The sequence below is a fragment of the Carassius gibelio genome, chromosome A1 (assembly GCF_023724105.1).
Source record: "Carassius gibelio isolate Cgi1373 ecotype wild population from Czech Republic chromosome A1, carGib1.2-hapl.c, whole genome shotgun sequence".
Classification (NCBI taxonomy): Eukaryota; Metazoa; Chordata; class Actinopteri; order Cypriniformes; family Cyprinidae; genus Carassius; species Carassius gibelio.
In genome coordinates this window covers 36,910,450-36,932,058 of record NC_068371.1, presented here as the reverse complement: position 1 = coordinate 36,932,058, position 21,609 = coordinate 36,910,450, and the positions used below count along the sequence as shown (strand labels likewise).

Below are 21,609 nucleotides of genomic sequence, written 5' to 3'. Positions count from 1 at the left end.
AAAAAAATAAATAAAATGAAATCTAATTTCCTCCAGAATTATGATGAATTATGATTTGAGATGTGATGGGAATGACGCTGTGCTGTAAATGTTTGTGAGGGTTCATGAAAGCAGTGTGTTTATCAGCAGTGAACCTTATAGTTATTAGTGTACAAATTAAATGAACGAGTTTAAAATACATTTTACATCTCTAAAAGGACTAAAAATTCTCCCATAGTTGAAGAAACACCTGGATACAAACAGTACACACATCTCTAAAACTTGTGTTGATATGTAATAATGAGTCCGTGTCCCATCCTGTAATAGTCCAAATAACTAGTAATAAAATGTCTAAGAAAGGGAGCATAAACCTAGAGGTTAACAGTCCTGCCTACTAACATCTGGATTTGATTTATTTCCTGTTCCCTATTATTTCCCCTTTATTTCTTATTATAAGCCCTTTTTTCTACTTCATTCATTCTCTGGTTCCACTTTTCTGCATTTGACTTTATGTACTAGGCGTGAAAACAGCCACTATCCCATAATCCAGGAAATTTCCATGGTAACTTCTTACTGAACCATTTTAACCAGCACACCTGGTGCAGCACAAAATGCATTGCAATTATAGCAACACCATGGATGTTTTTCCAGGCATATCACTAATACAGTCCATTATCAGCTATGTCCAGAGGCACAAAGCCATCTAATCTGATTGTCCTGATTCTGTATTCAGCTTTAGTTTCTGTGGCTTGTCCTGTCATCCAGACTGAAGCTTTAGATGAAAAAAAGCCTGAAAAAGAGAAAGATCCGCCATTTACATGCACAACAATATTCAGACATTTATGAAAATGTAGTGATACAAATCAACTTTAGACTCTCTGTTTAAATGAATTAATTAACTGAATACGGATGTACTGGTTCACAGGTTGATAAGAAAGCTTATAATTGAATAATGTTATATAAAATATCTTTTTTAAATAAAACAATATTTTATTTGTTTACCTGTATGCCATGCGACCATTTAACCAACACCAGAAGACTGAAAATGCTAATGTGTTTTGTTAAATTATTAATCATAAAATAATATTTTAGGTCAGAGGCTGGCAAGTTAATGTTAATTTCAGGATCAAGTCTTCACCAGAAAACCAATATTAATCTGATGTGTATATAAACATGGTTCATATTTAGATTTTCTTGTTTTCCATGCCTTATATTCTCTGTTCCAGTTTCTAGTTTCACCTCATCCGGTCAGTCAAGTGTGTTTAATTTTGCTGTATTAAATCACCCATATTCACATGATCATATCACTCATTTCCTATTGCTATTCACTTCCAGTATAATGATCATAGCAGTGTCTGAATGCTTTTTTTCTTCCCTGAACCAGTTTGTTTGTGCTCTCTGATGAGTTTTTCATTTATTTTCTCCTCTTTCATTCCTTTGGTAGAATGCTGACAGTATATTGCTTACTTTATGCCTTGTGTCTCTTTTGATCTTTTTTATGCTGTTTCTCCTTCCAGTTTCTGTTTCCTCCTTTATCTTTTGTTTTTAAGTGTCATCCCTGTTTTCTGGTTCTCGGTGTGCACTGCTGACCAAGTTACTTTGTTTTCCTTTCACATCCTTATTTGACCCCTCCCCCCTCCTCTGATTGGGCCATGCATGGTGGGCGTGGTTTGGGGGGGTTGCCGACACCTGGGATTGGTCGCTGGCCCCTTTCGTGACACTCCACAACCAATCGCACTCCCCCATCCACCCATGCCAACATGGTTTAAAATGCCCCAAATTCTCCCCAACCCTCTCTGGTCACGACGTTATGCTGACGCACACCTGACCTCGTTTGCCCTCGGGGCAGTTTGCGGATGACCAAAGTGGCGAAGCAAGGCCCCAGCGCAAACTCTCCCGTTAGAGACCTGAAAGATCTGTCGGCCATGGACGCCTTCCGCTCCCGAAGCATCAGTGTGTCCGAGCATGCGGTGCGCAGGTAGAGCATTTTTGGTCACCTCAAAACTCAACAGCTGATTGATATCCCTGCTTTCCTTTTCTGTATCCAGGGTCGGTGGGCGGGGCTTGGGCATTCGGGGCGGGGCATTGTCTTGGCGATGCGGGGTGGGCGTGGACATTTGGTTTAGGGTGATACTGATTGGGCTGGAAAGGGTGCATCCTGGAGGAGGGTTTTGTCATTTTCTTGCGTTTCATTGATGGTAATGTTGATGCATGCGCTGAGCCTTGTGAGCATCTGTTTTGATTTCAGCTTAACCCCGTTTTTTGTTTGCTTTTACCATGCTTATTGTGTGTGGTGTGTTTTTTCCAGCGAACAAATTGCTTTACTACAGAGCCCCTAAAGGGACATGGCGATTGAAAAAAATAAATAAATGGAAAATTGATTGAAATTTCTTTTATGCTTTTGTGTTCCCCATTAAAACTTTTGTGTCTAAGAAACTTTGCGTTTTATTTCAGTGCTTTTGCGTTCTCGCGCAAAACTTTAGTTCCTCCAAGAAACTTTGCATTTGCTTGCAAAACCTTTTAATTCTCTGGTAACAAGTTATAAGTTGCGTTATCTAAAAAAAAGAAAAGAATTGCTCATAAAATGTTTGCAATTAAATAATGAGTTGGGAGGAGAAATGATATTTCTGCACTTTTGCGAGCAAACAAAGTTTCTTGGGGAAACAAAATACTTCTGCGAGAGAAACATTTCCTTCACATGCAAAACTTTATCTTGCAAATGTTTGCGTTCCCCTAAGAAACTGCGCTATATTTAAATGATTTTGCATTGTCTTGCAAAACTTTAGTGTACCCTCAAGAAACTTTACATTCTCAAAAATTGCATTAAAATGTCCCATCCCATCTTTTCAACATCTCCATGTCTCTTTAGGGGTTCTGTACTGCACACAGAAAGCATGCACATTTGAAAGTATGCGAAAGTAGCTTCTGTGTCTTTGGTGTTTGTTGAATTTCAGCTCCCAGTCACTGGGGGCGCACTCCACTTGCTCAGCTTGCTGCCTGTCTGGGCCTGTTTTATTCACATCATATTCACACATTCTTTACACATGATCCAGGTACAGTATTCATTCATGTTTATCATACTGCGTTTTGAATCATGAACAAAAAGTTGCACAATAATAAGCTGCAAACATGCTGGAAATGTTTCACTGACACCCTCTTCAAATGCTGTCCCTCCATGGTTTGTTTTCTACCCAATAAAAACAGAAATTCCTTTCTTGTATGAAACAGTTACACTTTTCCCATATGAAAAAACACAAAGTGTTGTTTTCCATGCAAAAAAACTTTCCCTCACAGTTTTGTTTTCAATTGCATATATTTAAATGTGAAGTCTAAGCACCACGTGCTTCTGCTACTGTACTCATTAGCATATTGCAGCACCGCTTACAACCAGCAGAGGATAGCCTAGCATCAAACAATTGACCGCTGCATCCTGGCAGATGGAGAGACATTTCGAGTAATATTTGCCTTCGAATGTCTGTGTTTTATTAACCCAGTGCATCTAATTACCATAAAACCTATTAATCAGTCCAGCGCCTCCAAGTTACAGGACGTTAATGAATAGAGCATCTGTTATTAGCAAACACAGGGACTTCATCCAGCATATTTGTTTTATTATCTAGTATCTTTTCAGATTACCTTGCCATTGGGTTACTAATTACCTAAAGTATTTCTGTGCCAAGGGCTCTAATTTGGGTAATTTCAAGGTTGCCCGTTATGATGTAATTGCATTCTTGGTCGACACTGGCCGTAAAAGTGAGCTTATAATGTCTAACTTGACTTAATCACAATCAATTTGACTCTTCCTGTTCTGAAAGTCAATATGAAGGAAATATACGGCTTTAGTTTTGCATTTTTAATGGGATCAACTCATAAAAAGTTAAACTTTTTCATTACCCTCTCTGAAAAAATCAAACACTAATTGCTATCGGGTGAAGATTTGTACTGCAGTCACTATTCCACGCATTTATATTCAGCTCTGTCATCGCTTAATGCATTAATAGAGTAAAATTACATGGACAAAGACATCAACAATCATCCGACAGCGACAAACAGAGATGATTGAGGGCTTGATGTGCATGTGAAGAGCAGGTGGACAGTGAAATGTTTTCTCTGTGACACAGCAGTGCAATAAATTGTTAAGAGGATACCATAATTTTTATAAAAGGGTTTAGTATTATGCTCAGCTGTAATGGACGCCCAGGATTCAGAGACTTTATGGACATTGGAAAAACATTACAGATTCTTGGTTTGATTTAAATATTAGAAATTGTATGCATTTAAAGTGCAAATGCAGAATTTGAGGCATCCACTTCAGCTGAAGAGTTGCTCAATGATCACATGTAAAGACACAAACTGGGACTCTCCTGTCAGCGTGAGTTGGTTGTGTGTGTGTTTATGTGCTGAATGGCCCTGTTGCTAGTGTGATTTGGTTTGGTGTGGTGGTTGAGGCTCAGGTCGGTTAACCAGAAGGTTGTTGGATCGATTCCGGTGAGGAAAAAGTCAATTGTGCCCTCGAGCGAAGCAGCTGAAGGAATGCTTCAGATTGAGCTAATCTCTATCAACAGTGTTTGTCAATTACTACAGAAAATAACTCTGACCCTTTACCAGGCTGTGTTTACAGTAACACACTCTCAGTGGAAGTGCACAGGGTTCATTCACTTTTGAGGTTTAAATGCATTGTGCTGCTTCAAATTTGCCTTGAATTTTATTAATTTTTTTAAAACATTTTTACAAAAGCAAAGTAAGTGATTCTGTCACACTAGTCTCATGTTAAAAAGGCTGTGATAAATGAAATGTCTATCACCTTAAAAGTATTACTTTCCCGTATTTATTTAAATTGTAGTGTTACTGTGAAATCTCCTGAATCTCCTTTTCCTTATAAAATTGGAAGTAGTTTTTTTTCCCTTTAGTGGAGTGACAGGGAGAGAAAGGCCAGACTCAATCCTGTGTCGCTGCTTGTGAGTTGTTATGAAGACAGAATATAGTTTTTATTGTGATGGTTTATGAAGCGTCGGATGACGTGGGTCACACTGACACTTGTCTGCGTGTTCCTCATCTCTAACGCCCACATATCCTCCACGTTCATCCCTTGTTCCCCGTTGAGATGAAATGAAAATGGCCTTTTGTTGATGAAATGCTCGTGTAGTTTGGCTTTTTCAGACCTCAGCTCTAGAAGCGCAGTGCTAGACGTGTAATTGTCATCATGATTCAGGGTGGCTGCTAATGTGTTGCTAGGTGTGATGAGGTTCTGGATGGTTTTTAGTGAGCTAATTTAATCTTTAAAGTATTTTTGAGTGGCTGTTTAGCACACACCATTTGGCCTACAGTCACCAAAATTCCTCCACAGATAGAGCACATCAGGCTGAACAACGTTTGGGGTAACAGCCAGCGCTCCTCCAAACAGGAAGTTGGCTATTCAGGGTTTTGTGAAACGTGCCTGCTGTGGATTTGCAGTACTTCTCCTAGGGTTTTCGTCCGATCTACGCCACAAAACTCGGTCAACATGACTACAGGGCATTAGGGATGCAAAATTATTTCCAGCATTTATTAATCTCTGTTAATGTTTGTTAATCTAAAAAAATTAAATAAAAAATCTAAGATTAATAAATGCTATTTAAATATTTTCATGTTTACTAATATAGTTAATGTTAACAAATGAAACCTTATTGTTGAGTGTTACCAAAGTTTTATATACTGTTCCCTTTGTTTATGTGTGTGTTTCACACTCTTGATGTGATAGTGTAACCCTTTCATTGCTGTAACCTTAATACCAGATGTTACTGTAAATGCATGTGCCCACTGTGCACCGTTTTCCTGATTTCACCGGTGGCTTGGGCCGTCATCGCTGCTTACAGCTGTATTTATATATTGTTTTCATGTTTTTTTTTTTTTATTATTATTTTGAAATTGACATGTGTTTTTTTGTTGTGTAGTGTTCAGAAAAAAAAAAACTGCTGAGTAGTTCTGCTTCATTGTCCGTCTGGATTTCTCCTAATGCATTTCATCACACATAAGCCCCTTTCACACTGCACGTCGGACCCGCAATATTCCCGTAACATTGCCTGGTCGCCTTCTGTGTGAAAGCAACCATGTCCCGGAATTGATTACCGAATTGAACCCGGGTCGGGGACCTAGTAACATTGCGGTAATCGATCCGGAACGAGCGCTGTGTGAACAAAAGCCAGATCTAATTCCGTATCGAAGTGATGACGCGCGTTATCGCGCAAATCTTTTACCGGCTGTTTTGAAGGAAGATCAACATTCGTGACGAGAACATATGTGCAAACTGTAATGAAGCAGAGATCAGTTAGTTCCTCACTTTCCGCGCTGACGCCGAGATCGTTTGCTTGCTTCAGTTAAAGTATAACGTGCCAAGTGTTGTCGACTCGTACATTACACGTCAAGCGCTGATGTCACGTGTCGTTATGGGATCTTCAAGGGTTCTCCGATCACGATCGGCCGATCGTTAATGCGCATCTCGTCAGTAAAGCCGGTTCTCTAATCAGCGGTTAATTCCGTCAGGTGCGTGATTTCACATAGAGCAGCTGTTACTACACAGAGCCGTTGTTAATAGAGAAGATGCGCAAATCACGTTAATTTTCAGCGTTTATTGCCGCATCTTCTCAGTTAACAACGGCTCTGTGTAGTAACAGCTGCTCTATGTGAAATCACGCACCTGATGGAATTAACCGCTGATTAGAGAACCGGCTTTACTGACGAGATGCGCATAACGATCGGCCGATCGTGATCGGAGCACCCCTATCACTGGCAGTGTGAAAGTGCCAAATCTAGCGACCAGGGAACAATTACAGGAACATTTTACCCCTGTATTTGCTGGAATGGCAGTGTGAAAGGGGCTATAAGAGCTTTAAGGGAAATTTCTGATATTTTTTATCCAGCAAGTAAAAATGTTACTCCTCAGTAACACTGTTTGGCACAAACACATGCGTGCGTGCTCTCTCAAGGACTGTGGCCTTTCTTGTGTGTGTCGTGTTAATGAGTTGTTCACCTGTGCCTGTTCGTCAGGGTCAGCGAGTCGATGTAGTCGTCAGAAACACTTTGGCTCAGCAGCGGTGTGTGTTGACTTGGGTTTTGTGTGTGTGTCATCTGACTGTATGGAGATGATGTGGGCTTGCTTGATTTCACTGGGGATGTTGTTGCCGTGGTTACAGAAGGGCAGGATGCTGATACCCGTCTTAGATTAATCCCATCACCTGGATAATCACACGGCTCTCCACAGGTGTGTGTGTGTGTGTGTGTGTGTTTGTTTGTGTGTGTGTGGATCGCAAGCTGGCAGCTGATCTTTTCTAGGGGTGTGTGTTAAACAGCTCAAGGTTTGTCAGCATTACAGTCCCAGTTTTGTGTCACTACCTACCTAGTTAAAAACAGATCCTTCACTCAAAAATGTTCATTCTTATTCATGCATATTCCTACTAATGCAACACGTGAACGAGGATTATAGTGAATAATTATTTACATTTCTGTAGGTTCCAACATTATTTTATTACTATTTATATATAATTATCGTTTTAGAAATATTGTACCGTAGCTTTTATTTTTTCATTTAAGTTTAAATTTAATAGTAATTATTTATAATTTTATGTTCTGTTGCTTTTAACCAATTGTTTGTTTATTGGTTTAACTGATTTTCACTTGTTTTATTTTTTTTTATTTTTATTTCCAGTTTGTAATTTCAGTGCTTCAGTTCTTTGTGAAGACAACATTTCTCATTTTTCCCATTTTTTTTATCTAATATTTGTATACCTTTATTTCAGTTAACAATTTTTATTTTTATTCAAAAAAAAAAAAAAAAAAAATTAATTAAAATAGCACAAGTGTTATTTTAGTATTATTTATATACTAGTATCTATTCATTGTTTGATTTTGCTTTTTCATATTTACAGTTTTCATTGTAATTTTAATCTTACATTTAGAAATATTTATATTTTATTTTATTTCAGTTTTATTTTAGTTATTTTAGAGAGTGCGTCATTTTTGGGCGAAGTATTCCTTTAAGCAAAGAAAACTCACTTAGTACCTCTAATTTGATTAATTAAGGAGTGTGATTCTGTGTGTTAAGCGCATGTGTGTATGTTTGTTTTTGGTGGGCCACTTCAGCTTCATTTAACATCTGCATCTGATTTATTACCCGCTGACACTGTCATCTTCACAAACACACTCACACACTCTCCTCTCAATCTTCACACTGTGTTTTAACCAGCCGTGACAAGTGACAAATTTAGACTCTGATCAATTGCAATCCATACAAGCATAAATACTGTGTAGCTCCGCCCACAGTCAAATATCTGAATCAGAATCAAATGAATCTGACTGACTGAACTAGTACCAGAATCTGACCTCGGAGCCAAGTGGTGCACTCTTTGCCCTCTGTGCCTTCTCCTGATGCCTGTTTGTGACCCCTGACCACGTCCTGTGCAGGATGCAGATGTCCAGCACCACCTGCAGCCTGGGCTCGGCTGACGAGAACGCCGTGATGCAGGCGGACGACGCGCTGAAGACCGTCCACCTGGAGCTGACGGAGACCTGTCTGGACATGATGGCACGATACGTCTTCTCCAACTTCTCTGCGCTGCCCAAGAGGTGATGCCTGTTCTCTCTAAAAACTAGACTTTACAGTTCTCTTGAATTCACAGCCCTAGTTTAATCAAATGAACAGTTGCGGTTGAATATCAGTATTTGATTAGAAAAGTCGTAAGTTGAAGATAAACTTAAAAATGTTACGTTATCATGTCAGATACAGCATTGAATCAGGAGACATGAACCTTATATATTTTATATGAAAATAAAATGTAATAAAGTAGTATTAATGCATTAAATTGATTTACATTTAAGCTGGAACAATTAGTATTTTTAAAATAAAATGAATAATGATAATAATAAAAAAGTTGCTTTTAAACAAAGTTAGTTATTGATGTTTAGAAATTCTAATAAAATAATAAAAAGTCAATAATTGCCTTAACTTTTAAAATGTTTTATTTTTATAAATGTTTTATTTTATTAATGTACATTTTAAAATTAAATAAATAAATATTAATAATAGCTGCCTTTAAACTGAAACGTTAGTAATTGATGTTTAAAATGTAATTTATGTTATTTAAAATAATAATAGTATTTGCGTTACTTAAAAACTGAAACGATGAGTAATTGTGTAAATTTTTTAGCATGTAAAAAAAAAATTATAATAAAAAATAATAACAGAACTGAAACATATATACCGTATATATATATATATATATATATATATATATATATATATATATATATATATATAAATATTTAATTAATATATATATATATATATATATATATATATATATATATATATATATATATATATATATATATATATATATATATATATATATATATATATATATATATATACTTTTTTTTTCTTTTTTTGTCAACAAAAGTTGAGCAGTCTTTTAGGGTCTACCAATAGCTGTTTTACCACATGACTTACTTTGTCTGCTAAATGAACAGATGCATTAAGGATGCACGCAGAGCTGCTTTTGTCTCTCTTTTTGTCTCTTTCTTTCATTTCAAGTTGGTTTGCACTCTTGGGTAGTCTTTTTTTTGTTCTGTGTCTGTGTGCAAAACTTTAAATAGTACCTGGTTTTAATCTCTGTGGTGTATGGTGAACGCATGCCACTGAACGCTGTATCGATTTACCTTTTGTACTTCAAACTAAACTTATTTTTCACTCTGCAATAATCCATCCATATCCTTATTGGACCAGTTGTTTTGGGAAGTCTAGCATCTGCATTTAGCAGAACTCTTGTCAGAAATGGATGTGTTTCTTGTATCTTTTTCACAGTAGCATCTCCAGAGTCCCGTGGCTACGTGTGACACTAAATAGAGATGACTAATGGGCTTTATAAACTCTCTCTCTCAGGTCTCCCGTTGCAGAGTTCCTGTTATCCGGCGGTCCCAGTATGACTTGGCTGGTTGGGAATAAGTTAGTCACCATTACGACCAGCGGTGGGTCGCGACCCCAAGCCCTTCTGGGTCTGGACCTGTCCGAGAGACCTGGAGGAGGAGAAATGACCAGGTTTGTCACCAGCCAGTGAGCTTCAGGCTATTACTTTAGCGTGGTATTACCATAATATTAGTACTAACTCTAACCCTGAAATATGACTTGTTAGATGTGTTTTAAAGGGATAGTTCATGAACGTTTCGACACAAACAGGAAAAGGAAAAGCCTTTACTGATCTCATCAGACTCATGGGAAAACACATGTGAATCTTCTGCAGGTCTGACCCGTCCTTACACACCCGACTGACGAAAGAGGCTCCAGCGAAACTGGAGTCCCAGTCGGGCCAGCAGATCGGCACCAGCACTCGCACCCGCGTCCGCTCCGTATCAGGTGACCGTCAGCTTTTCTTGCTCTTTTAAAGACTTCTATTTGTACATGACTTCTTTCTTTACTGTGTAGCCTTCTGTATGAAAGCAGGTCGCTGAAGATTTAATGTGGATATGTAAATATGTGTCCGGTCATACATGATAGGATGATCTTAAAGAGACGGTGCACTCAAAATGTCAGTTCTGTCATCATTCACTTGCCCTCGGTTCCTTCAGAAATTGTATGATTTTTATTTGTGAAAAACAAATATTTTAAAATGTCTTCAAGCTTAAAAAGGTTGTGTAAAAGCAATTAACCCCCCAAAACAGTGGTTCAATCACTGCGTATGAACGGAGAGAAATTATATTGGTCATTCAATCTCAAATCACATGACACGTCAGTGACATCAAACCTCATTGGTTCTTGTGTGTCATATGACTTAACATCATAGTGTAAGGATGTATACGTGATGGCGTGAGTTCAGCTGTTTGGATTTGATTAAAACTATTACAAATGATTTCCTTTAATAATAAAAATATTAACAATATAATAATGTGTGTTAAATTAAAATATGAATATTAGGTTAAAAAAAACTTTGAATGAAAAACTTGCATTTTTTTAAATTAGTAAACAACAGAAATAAATTTGTTGAAATACAAAAATTACTCAAATTAAATAGACAAAACTAATAAAAATAACAAAAGCACACAACACAATTACTTAAACTAACATTTAAATGAAAGATAAAAATAGGAGCTAATTCAAAACATAAATCAAAGAATAAAATCTATAATAGTATATAAATACTGAAATAATACTGATCTGTTAATCAAACAAGAAACTTTCATGAATTCAGCATGAAATCTACATTTAATGTTCCTAGTCTAATTGTGACTTAATGTTTTTTTTTTATTATTAAATAATTATTAGATTGCATTAACATTATGTTAACTACAACCAAAATGAACTAAAACCATAAAAACATTTTAATTGCTAGAAATAATAAAATAAATGTTATCTGAAATAATATAATATAATACAATATACAACATTTCTCTTTTTTTTTTACTTAAGAGGTAAAGTAACTGAAACTAAAAATGCAATAAAAATGAATGAAAACACTTCATAGACATAAAAAAATAAACAAAAACACAAATAAATTACAAAAAAAATACAAATTATAAAATGAAATTATTTGAAAGAAAACTAATTAAAGATATATATATATATATATATATATATATATATATATATATATATATATATATATATATATATATATATATATATATATATATATATAATACTTAAAACGAAATAAAGAAGCGTTAAAAATATATATAAGGCTAAAAATGTACTATAATATTTTACATATGTGTCATAAAATATATTTTATATCATAATATGTGTGTGTGTGTGTGTGTGTGTGTGTGTGTGTGTGTGTGTAATAAAATAACACTGAAGATATTGAGATCTAGTTGGGTATTATATGATCCCGTTCTCTGTGCAGGTGGTCACGCTCTGCGGGCCGGTCCGGCTCAGAGTCTCAGTCCTCTGGTGGCGTCTCCTGAGGGGGAGTACAGTGGCCCTCTGCCCCCGCCGGGACCCCCTCTGGAGGTGCTGGGGTCTCAGAGAGGAGTGGACGAGCACCCTGCGCCCCCCTCCTCCTCCCAGTCCTCAGCGCCGCTCAAAGACATGTCCGGTCTGGCCGAGTTTGTGCCCATGTTGACACAGGGCTGGGCCGAGATCTTCATCCGCAGACCCTCAGGTACCACAGACGCACTTCACCAAAATATCCAGAGGTGCGTGCTTTACCTCGTAACATCGGTCCGGGCTCTAATTATCACCCACTCACTCTCAACTATGCCACATTTGTGCACGACACTATGATTAAATCATCTTAACTTCCTTCCAAGGGCGTTTGGGACGCACATGAGCGCACAAGCGGCCCGCAGGGGATGCCGTGCCATTTTAAAAGTTTCATAATAGTTTGACTCACACCTGCTGTGCCCACGGGCTCCATTTCCTTCAGCTTTTCTCCTCAATCTGCCTCTAAATGAAGAATAGCTCAGGAGCATTTCTGTTTTCTTAATTAGGACGTGTCCTTGAATGCTTCTTCTATTAGAATAAAACATGACGACGTGATTCCTGAGGATTTCAGAGGATTGCGGTTTTGGTTTTGTTCCCTTCTGTGTTTGTCTGTCACTTTTTACGTCTTTCTTTCATGAGTGTTAAAGGGCTCTTGCTTCACTCCCAACAGCTTTTATGCATTTTATTTGCTTTGATATGTCTTTCTATGATCTCTCTCTTTTGCTCTCTCTCTGAGTTCAGTTCAGTTCAGTTTATATTATAAGAAAAAAAAGAATAAGTAAAATAAATGATTTTAATTGGATTAAAAATAAATACATTTTAGCATTATGCTCCCAAACAGCTAAAACTTGATTTTTCAGTGTTGTTTTAAGCTCCTAACATAACAAGAGTGGACCTTTGCAGATTAGATTTTTGTCAAAAACCTGCTGACTTTTAAATATGCGCACTTCTTCAAAAGTCAATAATAATAATAAAAGATAAATTAGTGCAAATAAACATTTAAATGATATATAGACAAACATATAAAAAATAAATTAAATTAACTAAATAAAGTATGCAGTGGTTTTAAATAAAAATAATTTTTTTGTAATTTATATACATTTGGAAATGTATATAAAATATAATATAATTTTATAATATAAGTAAAAAAAAAAAAAATTCCAGTATGCTAGTATTTCATTCCTTTCCAGAGAGCCAAAATGTACCTTCTAGATAAAAATAGTGCAACTAAACAAGTTATATTAAATCAGTTAATAATATATATATATATATATATATATATATATATATATATATATATATATATATATATATATATATATATATATATATATATATTAATATATATGTTAATAAAAAAATTTATGTTATTATTATTATTATTATGTTGTTTAATGTCTCTCTGGTGCCTGAAGTCATGAGCTAGGTGAACTGGTTTCATCAGTGTGTGTGATAGAGTCGTGTGTGTGAGCAGATGCTGATGCAGATGTTGGTTAAACAGTGACGTGGGAATATTAACTGCAGGTGTGAGCAGACAGATGGAGCTCTGAATATGACCACATCCTCCTGTAAAAATGTGTTTGTGTGGATTCATAACATCTTCTGCTTTCCATGGTTTTCATAAAAATAAACGCATTTATGTGACTCTAATAACATTTGTCATATTTCACCATGTGATGTTCTGAAGATACGACTAAAGAAGTAGTTTCTTAAAGTAAATATTATATAATACACATTTCTATAATAGACTATTTGTATTTCTTTCGTTGAATTAGTTTAAAGCATGCATTTGGTGATGAGTTAGCTCTGCTCTCAGGGAACACCAGCTGGCTGATGTGTCTGGAGAACCCCCCGAGCCCCTTCTCGTCTGAGCTGGGGAACGTCCCACTGCAGGAGCTGTCCAGTGTGCTGATGGCCATGGACGGGGTGAAAGAACCCCAGCCGCAGGACAGACCCTGCCCCATCCAGCGCTCCGACACCGGTGAGCTGTTTAACACATACTGTGAGAAGTGATATCAAGTTCTGCTGTATTTTAAGAAAGCAGAAGTTTGATTAGCTGTTTGATTTCTCTGTGCACAGAATATTGCCTGCAAATATAGTATATTTTTTGGTATGCACAGAATATTCTTTTTTTTTTTTGTAAACAAACACATTTTGTTGTTTTGCCATTTTTATTAGTTAATGAGTTGAAATAAACAAAAATTTGAAATTTTGCCTTGGCAACTAGCAGAAATGAAAAATGTTCTCTTTATATATATATATATATATATATATATATATATATGTGTGTGTAATTTTTCTTATTTAACTATGAAAACCCTGTATATCATTATCCATTATCTTATTCTATATTTTAGATAACCGTGATATATTTTTTTACATTTTATTCTTGTCAAATTATTTTCCAACAGTTGAGACGTTTTTACTCGACCAAGCAAATTAAAAATGCCAAAATAGTCATAAATATGAAATCATTAAAATATTCATATCTGATGGTCATTGGCTAAATAAAGCAGCTAAAGTGTGTGTTCGGTGGTATGCAATCATGCTATTACAAATCAAGAGAGAAAAAGCCTTCATTAAGAATAGCGTACTGTGCTTGCTATTATACGTCAGAAATAGTAAAACCATCATGCTATTTCAAATTCAGTCTTATTGTGTACTGCCTACAGTAGATACTGTTTGGTGCCTAGAACTGTTTATTAGCACACACACACACACACACACATATATATTATTATTAGTTTTTTTAAATGGTGGGCAGTATTCAGTATCTAGTGTGCAGCATGCAGTATGGTAGTATTTTATTCCAAAGAGCCAAACCTTTCCTTTCTGGGGAGGAAATGACATCACACATTGGGTCATTTCTTTCTTTTATTTATCTATGTATAATGTATTATCTTCATTAACGCTCAGCGTCCAGAACAAATCTCAGCCAATCTCCACAGAACCAGCGATGGGATTGATTCCTGATGCGTGACGCTTTGATTTCTTTCTGTTCCTCCGGCTTTTCCTGGAGCTCTTTTCACTGCTCTTTGGTCTTTTTCTTGCATCCATGAATTAGACATGAAAGGTATCCTTCTCCTGTAATGTATTCCCTTTATATGTGTGATTTCAGTTTGACCCGCATAAAAGTATTATGTTAGAGCTGGACCTTGTGGATAGAAAAAGCTTTTGAAAGGTAGTTTTGAAACATTTCAAAACCTTTTTCCATCCACATGTTCCAGCTTTGACAGGAATGGCTGAAAATGTTTCAGTCGTATAGAAATCAAGAATATAGTTGCAGTTAGTTGAAATACAGTAACTGTTCTGTTAACTTGTTTTATTCAATAAAATGCGAAGGAAAAGTCTATTTTTCATGTAGTTTTGCCATCATAAAAATTATCAGTTAATACATTTATTTTACAATATAACAATACATAATAATAATAAACAACAGTATTTTGCTTCGTATCGGGGCCGTGGCAGTCAATAAGTATGAATTGCATGATATGGCAGTTAATTAACTGAATTAATCTCAGTGCATCAGAATTTTAAACATATTTCCTTAATTAAAACAATTTTAAGTAATTATGGAACAAATATATAAATATTATTTAGATATTAAAATGTACATTAAATATTCTTAAATAGCTGTATCCTTAAATCCTTATTTCTATTACTAGTCAAATGTAGCTTAAATTTTCAATATTAAATTAAATTTTATTCAATTATTATTATTATTATCATCAAGTAATCTAAATATTGTATTGATGTATATGCATCAATATTTCAATTTATATTAAGAAGCAACAATATTCACCTTCGTATTATGTAAAAAGCAACAGAATCAACTACATGATATCATAATGATAATTATATGATATGTGAAGAATTGCAAAGGATAATTAAAAATAAATATTTAAGGACGTAAATATTTATTTTAAATGTAAATATTTAAATGTATATTAAACGTTCTGGAAAATGTTTTGATGCATTTCATTGGCTCTGTAAAGCAGCATGTTCTGCAAAGTCTTTCAGTGTCAAATCCTGCACTGAACCGGCTTCATGTGTGTGACTCGATCAGCGTGTGTGTGTGTGTGTGCGTCCTCGGATGCCTCTGCCTGTTATTAGCGTGACAGGACTAATCCCAGATGTGCTAAAGGCTCCTCTGCTGGTGGATCTAATGCAGCGTGTTGTTGTGTGAGCTTCTGGATTATGTTCCTCCTGCTGCTGTCCCACAGATTCGGTTGTGTTGGAAGAAGGTGGACGGAGCAAAGCGACTGAGTCCAGAGAGCTGGAGGAGTTTGAGGCCGTCCCGACTGAAGCCCTCTTCATGAGCGCTGCTTCAACACCAGCCGGGTTACTGAGCAGAGTGAGGGAAACTACACCACACACTTATAATGATCAGTGTTGAGGAAGATACTTCTAACGCATTACAATATTGAGTTATTCCATGAAATAGTAACTAATGCATTACTTAGTAACTCTTTATGGGACATGATGCGTTCCATTACTATTGTGTTACTTTGTCACCTGAGCTGGGCTTATTTATTTGTTTTTAATAACAAAAAACCCAAAGGTTATTTTTTTTTTTGGCAACTGTAAAGACTCTTTTCACAACAAAAGTGTATATATATATATATATATATATATATATATATATATATATATATATATATATATATATATATATATATATATATATACAGTATTGTTCAAAATAATAGCAGTACAATGTGACTAACCAGAATAATCAAGGTTTTTAGTATATTTTTTATTGCTATGTGGCAAACAAGTTACCAGTAGGTTCAGTAGATCCTCAGAAAACAAACAAGACCCAGCATTCATGATATGCACGCTCTTAAGGCTGTGCAATTGGGCAATTAGTTGAAAGGGGTGTGTTCAAAAAAATAGCAGTGTCTACCTTTGACTGTACAAACTCAAAACTATTTTGTACAAACATTTTTTTTTTCTGGGATTTAGCAATCCTGTGAATCACTAAACTAATATTTAGTTGTATGACCACAGTTTTTTAAAACTGCTTGACATCTGTGTGGCATGGAGTCAACCAACTTGTGGCACCTCTCAGCTGTTATTCCACTCCATGATTCTTTAACAACATTCCACAATTCATTCACATTTCTTGGTTTTGCTTCAGAAACAGCATTTTTGATATCACCCCACAAGTTCTCAATTGGATTAAGGTCTGGAGATTGGGCTGGCCACTCCATAACATTAATTTTGTTGGTTTGGAACCAAGACTTTGCCCGTTTACTAGTGTGTTTTGGGTCATTGTCTTGTTGAAACAACCATTTCAAGGGCATGTCCTCTTCAGCATAGGGCAACATGACCTCTTCAAGTATTTTAACATATGCAAACTGATCCATGATCCCTGGTATGCGATAAATAGGCCCAACACCATAGTAGGAGAAACATGCCCATATCATGATGCTTGCACCTCCATGCTTCACTGTCTTCACTGTGTACTGTGGCTTGAATTCAGAGTTTGGGGGTCGTCTCACAAACTGCCTGTGGCCCTTGGACCCAAAAAGAACAATTTTACTCTCATCAGTCCACAAAATGTTCCTCCATTTCTCTTTAGGCCAGTTGATGTGTTCTTTGGCAAATTGTAACCTCTTCTGCACATGCCTTTTTTTTAACAGAGGGACTTTGCGGGGGATTCTTGAAAATAGATTAGCTTCACACAGACGTCTTCTAACTGTCACAGTACTTACAGGTAACTCCAGACTGTCTTTGATCATCCTGGAGGTGATCATTGGCTGAGCCTTTGCCATTCTGGTTATTCTTCTATCCATTTTGATGGTTGTCTTCCGTTTTCTTCCACGTCTCTCTGGTTTTGCTCTCCATTTTAAGGCATTGGAGATCATTTTAGCTGAACAGCCTATCATTTTTTGCACCTCTTTATAGGTTTTCCCCTCTCTAATCAACTTTTTAATCAAAGTACGCTGTTCTTCTGAACAATGTCTTGAACGACCCATTTTCCTCAGCTTTCAAATGCATGTTCAACAAGTGTTGGCTTCATCCTTAAATAGGGGCCACCTGATTCACACCTGTTTCTTCACAAAATTGATGACCTCAGTGATTGAATGCCACACTGCTATTTTTTTGAACACACCCCTTTCAACTAATTCAACTAATTGCCCAATTGCACAGCCTTAAGAGCGTGCATATCATGAATGCTGGGTCTCATTTGTTTTCTGAGAATCTACTGAACCTACTGGTAACTTGTTTGCCACGTAGCAATAAAAAAATATACGAAAAACCTTGATTATTCTGGTTAGTCACATTGTACTGCTATTATTTTGAACAATACTGTATATGTATATATATATATATATATATATATATATATATATATATATATATAAATACGGGAATGTAAATAATATATACATTTGGTAATAATACCTAATCTACTTCTCTACAAAATAATAAATTACAACATTAAAATCTGTATAGTTATTAATGCCATGTAAGTGAGAGTGCGAGAGAGAGAAAGAATTATTAATAGTTATACATTACTAAATATGAATTTTAAGAGTAATTAATTATTGTTATTTTTATGATTATTATTATTTTCAGATAATTAATGTTTATTATGATGTAAATAACAACAACATATATAAATAGGATAACAAGAACAAAAGATAAGTAATTGAATGAATAATAAATGTAAATAATATATACATTTAGTAAGAATAATAATAGCAATAATATATTATTATTAGCTGATGTACTTCTGAGCACTGGTAGTGGTAGACTAATATCTCACACAGGCAGATTAATCAGCCAGTAGTTTTGACTGATTCATGTGTCTTCTCTGCTCAAGTCCTCCTCAACATCTAGCGAGGACGATGAGAAGTCCACCCTGGAGGAGGTCAGTGAAGGCGCTATCCCCATCGATCCGCCTCCGCCGGCCCTCTCCACCCCGGGACAGAGCGAGTCAGACCTTCATTTCGCACATGGCACCACCCTCAACAAATCCAGCTCCTCCCCGGAGCTCCAGACGCTCCCTGAGGCCTTCACTAAAGCTGCAGCTCAGAGCGCCGCTGACGGAGATGTGCTCAGCTCCAGGATCCAGACGCTCCATGCCTCCTCAGACAGGGAGGCCTTAGGAGAAAGCACTTGGGCGGGAGAGAGCGTTATATCAGCCGTCCCGTCCAGCTCCAGCACTAGTGTCTCCGTCTCCTCGTCCTCCACCTCCAGAATGAGGCTGGAGTTTCCCACGGATCAGCCGGGACCCCTGTCTCCCACCGGACACAGACCCCGAGGACACACCATCTCAGTGTCCGCACCCTCGTCCCGCAGGGAGAGGAAGATGGACCGAGACTCGTACCACAACCGAGGAGGAGCATCCAACGCAGAGAAGAGCTCAGGACTCAGTCCCAGGTAACACGAGGAACACACACTCATATTCTGCCTTCCTTTAAACACATTATAAACGTCTGTTGTTCATGCGGCTTCACTGAACGCAAACCATTAGGCCACGACTGACCCCTGAAGTGATTGTAAAGGCATTTACAAAATATTCATATTTCAAATAAGTGTTGAACTTTTAAACATTCCTTTATCAAAGAATCCTGAAAAAGACTTATCAAGGTTTCCACAAAAATCTGAAGCAGCCCAGACGTTTTCAACAGTGATATTAATCAGAAATATTTCTTGAGCAGCAAATCAGTATATTAGAATGATTTCTGAAGATCATGTGACTCTGAAGACTGGAGGAATGATGCTGAAAATACAGCTTTGATCACAGGAATAAATTACATTTTACAATGTATTCACATAGAAAGTAGTTATTTTAAATTGTAATAATATTTCACTGTTTTTACTGGATTTTTTATCAAATAAATGCAGCCTTGGTGAGCAAAAAAAAAAAAAAGATATAAAAAATCTCATAATCTCAAACTTTTGAACAGTGTACATTTTTTAATGATCAGTATCAGTCAAAACACTAATAATTTAATCACACTGTTAAATATAATCTTTAAATGAAATCAAATTTTCCATTATAATGTGGTGCCTAAACACATTGTAACATTACAAACCACAGTTTTAGTAATAATAGTTTAATTTATTGTATATTTATTTAATTTTAAATCAATTGAAGATTTAATGTTTTCATCAGTTGGCGTCTAGATGTTTCTATGTTTATGCCAGAAATGTTCCCAACCAACATTCATTATTTATTACTCCCACTGTGTGAAGTGCCTAGAAATGCAGTTTAGTTCAGATGATGACGTGTTGAGCGCTTGACATGGCATCAAGCTCTTTTGGAGACTCTTGATTGCATCTTACTTTTAGCAGGTTTTTCATTAACATAATTTGTTCAAAATTAAACCTTTTAATTTAGGGCACCATGAAATTCCTGTGTTATCCACTTTTGTTTTTCCTGGATTTTGTGTTTTACGATTCAGTACAAATTTATCATAAAAGGTGTCTAATGAAATGAAAACATAATTTACGACAAAACATTGCATTTTTAGTTTTTTTGTCAATTAACATGCTGTACAACAGCAATGGTTACCTGTATATATTATAAATTACTGTATAAGGTTTATGCATAAACTGTATAAATCCTTTTTTGTATGATTTTCCTTCAAAATATTATTATTATTGCTTGAGAATTGCATGTTAGTATGCAATAGTAATATTTGTGTCATCATTTCTTCAAGTTAAACCAGACTTTTATTTTGACAGTTGATTGAGAAGTGACTCTCAGAGCAGCTCTGGAGATTACCTTCATGTAAACGTGTATTTAAATATTGAGATGTGATATTTATCGCCCAGCCCTACGATCTGTGCTGGCGAGTGCCGGCTTGTTTGTGTAATGGATGGCAGAAAGTGTGGCTGTGGTTATGTTATAAACGTTAACGCACCTGTAATGACTGTGAACAGCATCCATTTGATCCCACCGCACCAAGTGCTTCATTTTCTAGAGAAGCAAAGCATTCTATGGAGAGTAATGATACGGCTGAAACGCCTCATTTTTTTCATTACTGTCATCATCTGTCGCCTCTGTTGACATTAAATCATCCTGCCTCCGTCGCTCGCTCCACTCATTTTGTGAAGTGAGGCTCTTTTCGAGTTGAATTGAAATGACTTGTAAATGACTCCCATCTGTCTTTGTGAGGTTCGTGCTGGAGTTGCTCGATCGATAGACTCGCTTTTTATAGACAGCAGTCCAGGAAACCTAGCGAGTTTCCCCTAAGAGCGCTTTCCTCCGTCACAGAGCTGTACGTGTCTGGTTTAATGGGTTCAGTCAGGCACTAAGAGCACTAACACTGTTGTCTTTCGTTCCTTGAATCAGTTTGCAGAGCCTTTCACACTGTTGTGTGTAGATCGGTGTTCGATTTAAAGCACGTCTGTTTGGATGAAGCTACAATTACTTCCTAATGAGGACCGAAGGGCCCCGTCACTCGAAAAACACTTGCTGTTTGAATAGAGGCGTAAAAGAAGTAGTTTAGTGGAACGAGCCGTTATCAGTGTCCTGGCAGTGTTTTCCATGCAATAAAGGTAGATATGGATGGGAGTCAAAAAGTGGCGTAAAACACTCGTGACTCATGCACTTGTGAGAATATAACGGACAACAGTTACCAGAAATTGAACAATTATTTATTGCATTCCCCTTTTACTGTAGCTGTAATGTTTATTGCACACACACACACAATTCT

At 36.4% G+C, this 21,609-nt stretch overlaps 1 protein-coding gene across 8 annotated transcripts in view; it reads left to right on the top strand.

The window, feature by feature from the left end:
• LOC128019916 (tuberin) overlaps positions 1-21,609 on the top strand; it is a 39,821-nt gene that overhangs the window by 11,605 nt on the left and 6,607 nt on the right. For 6 of the 8 annotated variants that reach the window (XM_052606288.1, XM_052606279.1, XM_052606315.1 and 3 more), the window contains 8 exons: positions 1,829-1,957; positions 8,419-8,580; positions 9,896-10,051; positions 10,254-10,366; positions 11,853-12,110; positions 13,749-13,913; positions 16,156-16,286; positions 18,765-19,324. In XM_052606288.1, coding sequence (XP_052462248.1) covers positions 1,829-1,957; positions 8,419-8,580; positions 9,896-10,051; positions 10,254-10,366; positions 11,853-12,110; positions 13,749-13,913; positions 16,156-16,286; positions 18,765-19,324 — 1,674 coding nt within the window. The remainder of the gene's footprint in view (positions 1-1,828; positions 1,958-8,418; positions 8,581-9,895; positions 10,052-10,253; positions 10,367-11,852; positions 12,111-13,748; positions 13,914-16,155; positions 16,287-18,764; positions 19,325-21,609) is intronic. The other 2 variants (XM_052606334.1, XM_052606323.1) reach the window with 1 other exon arrangement.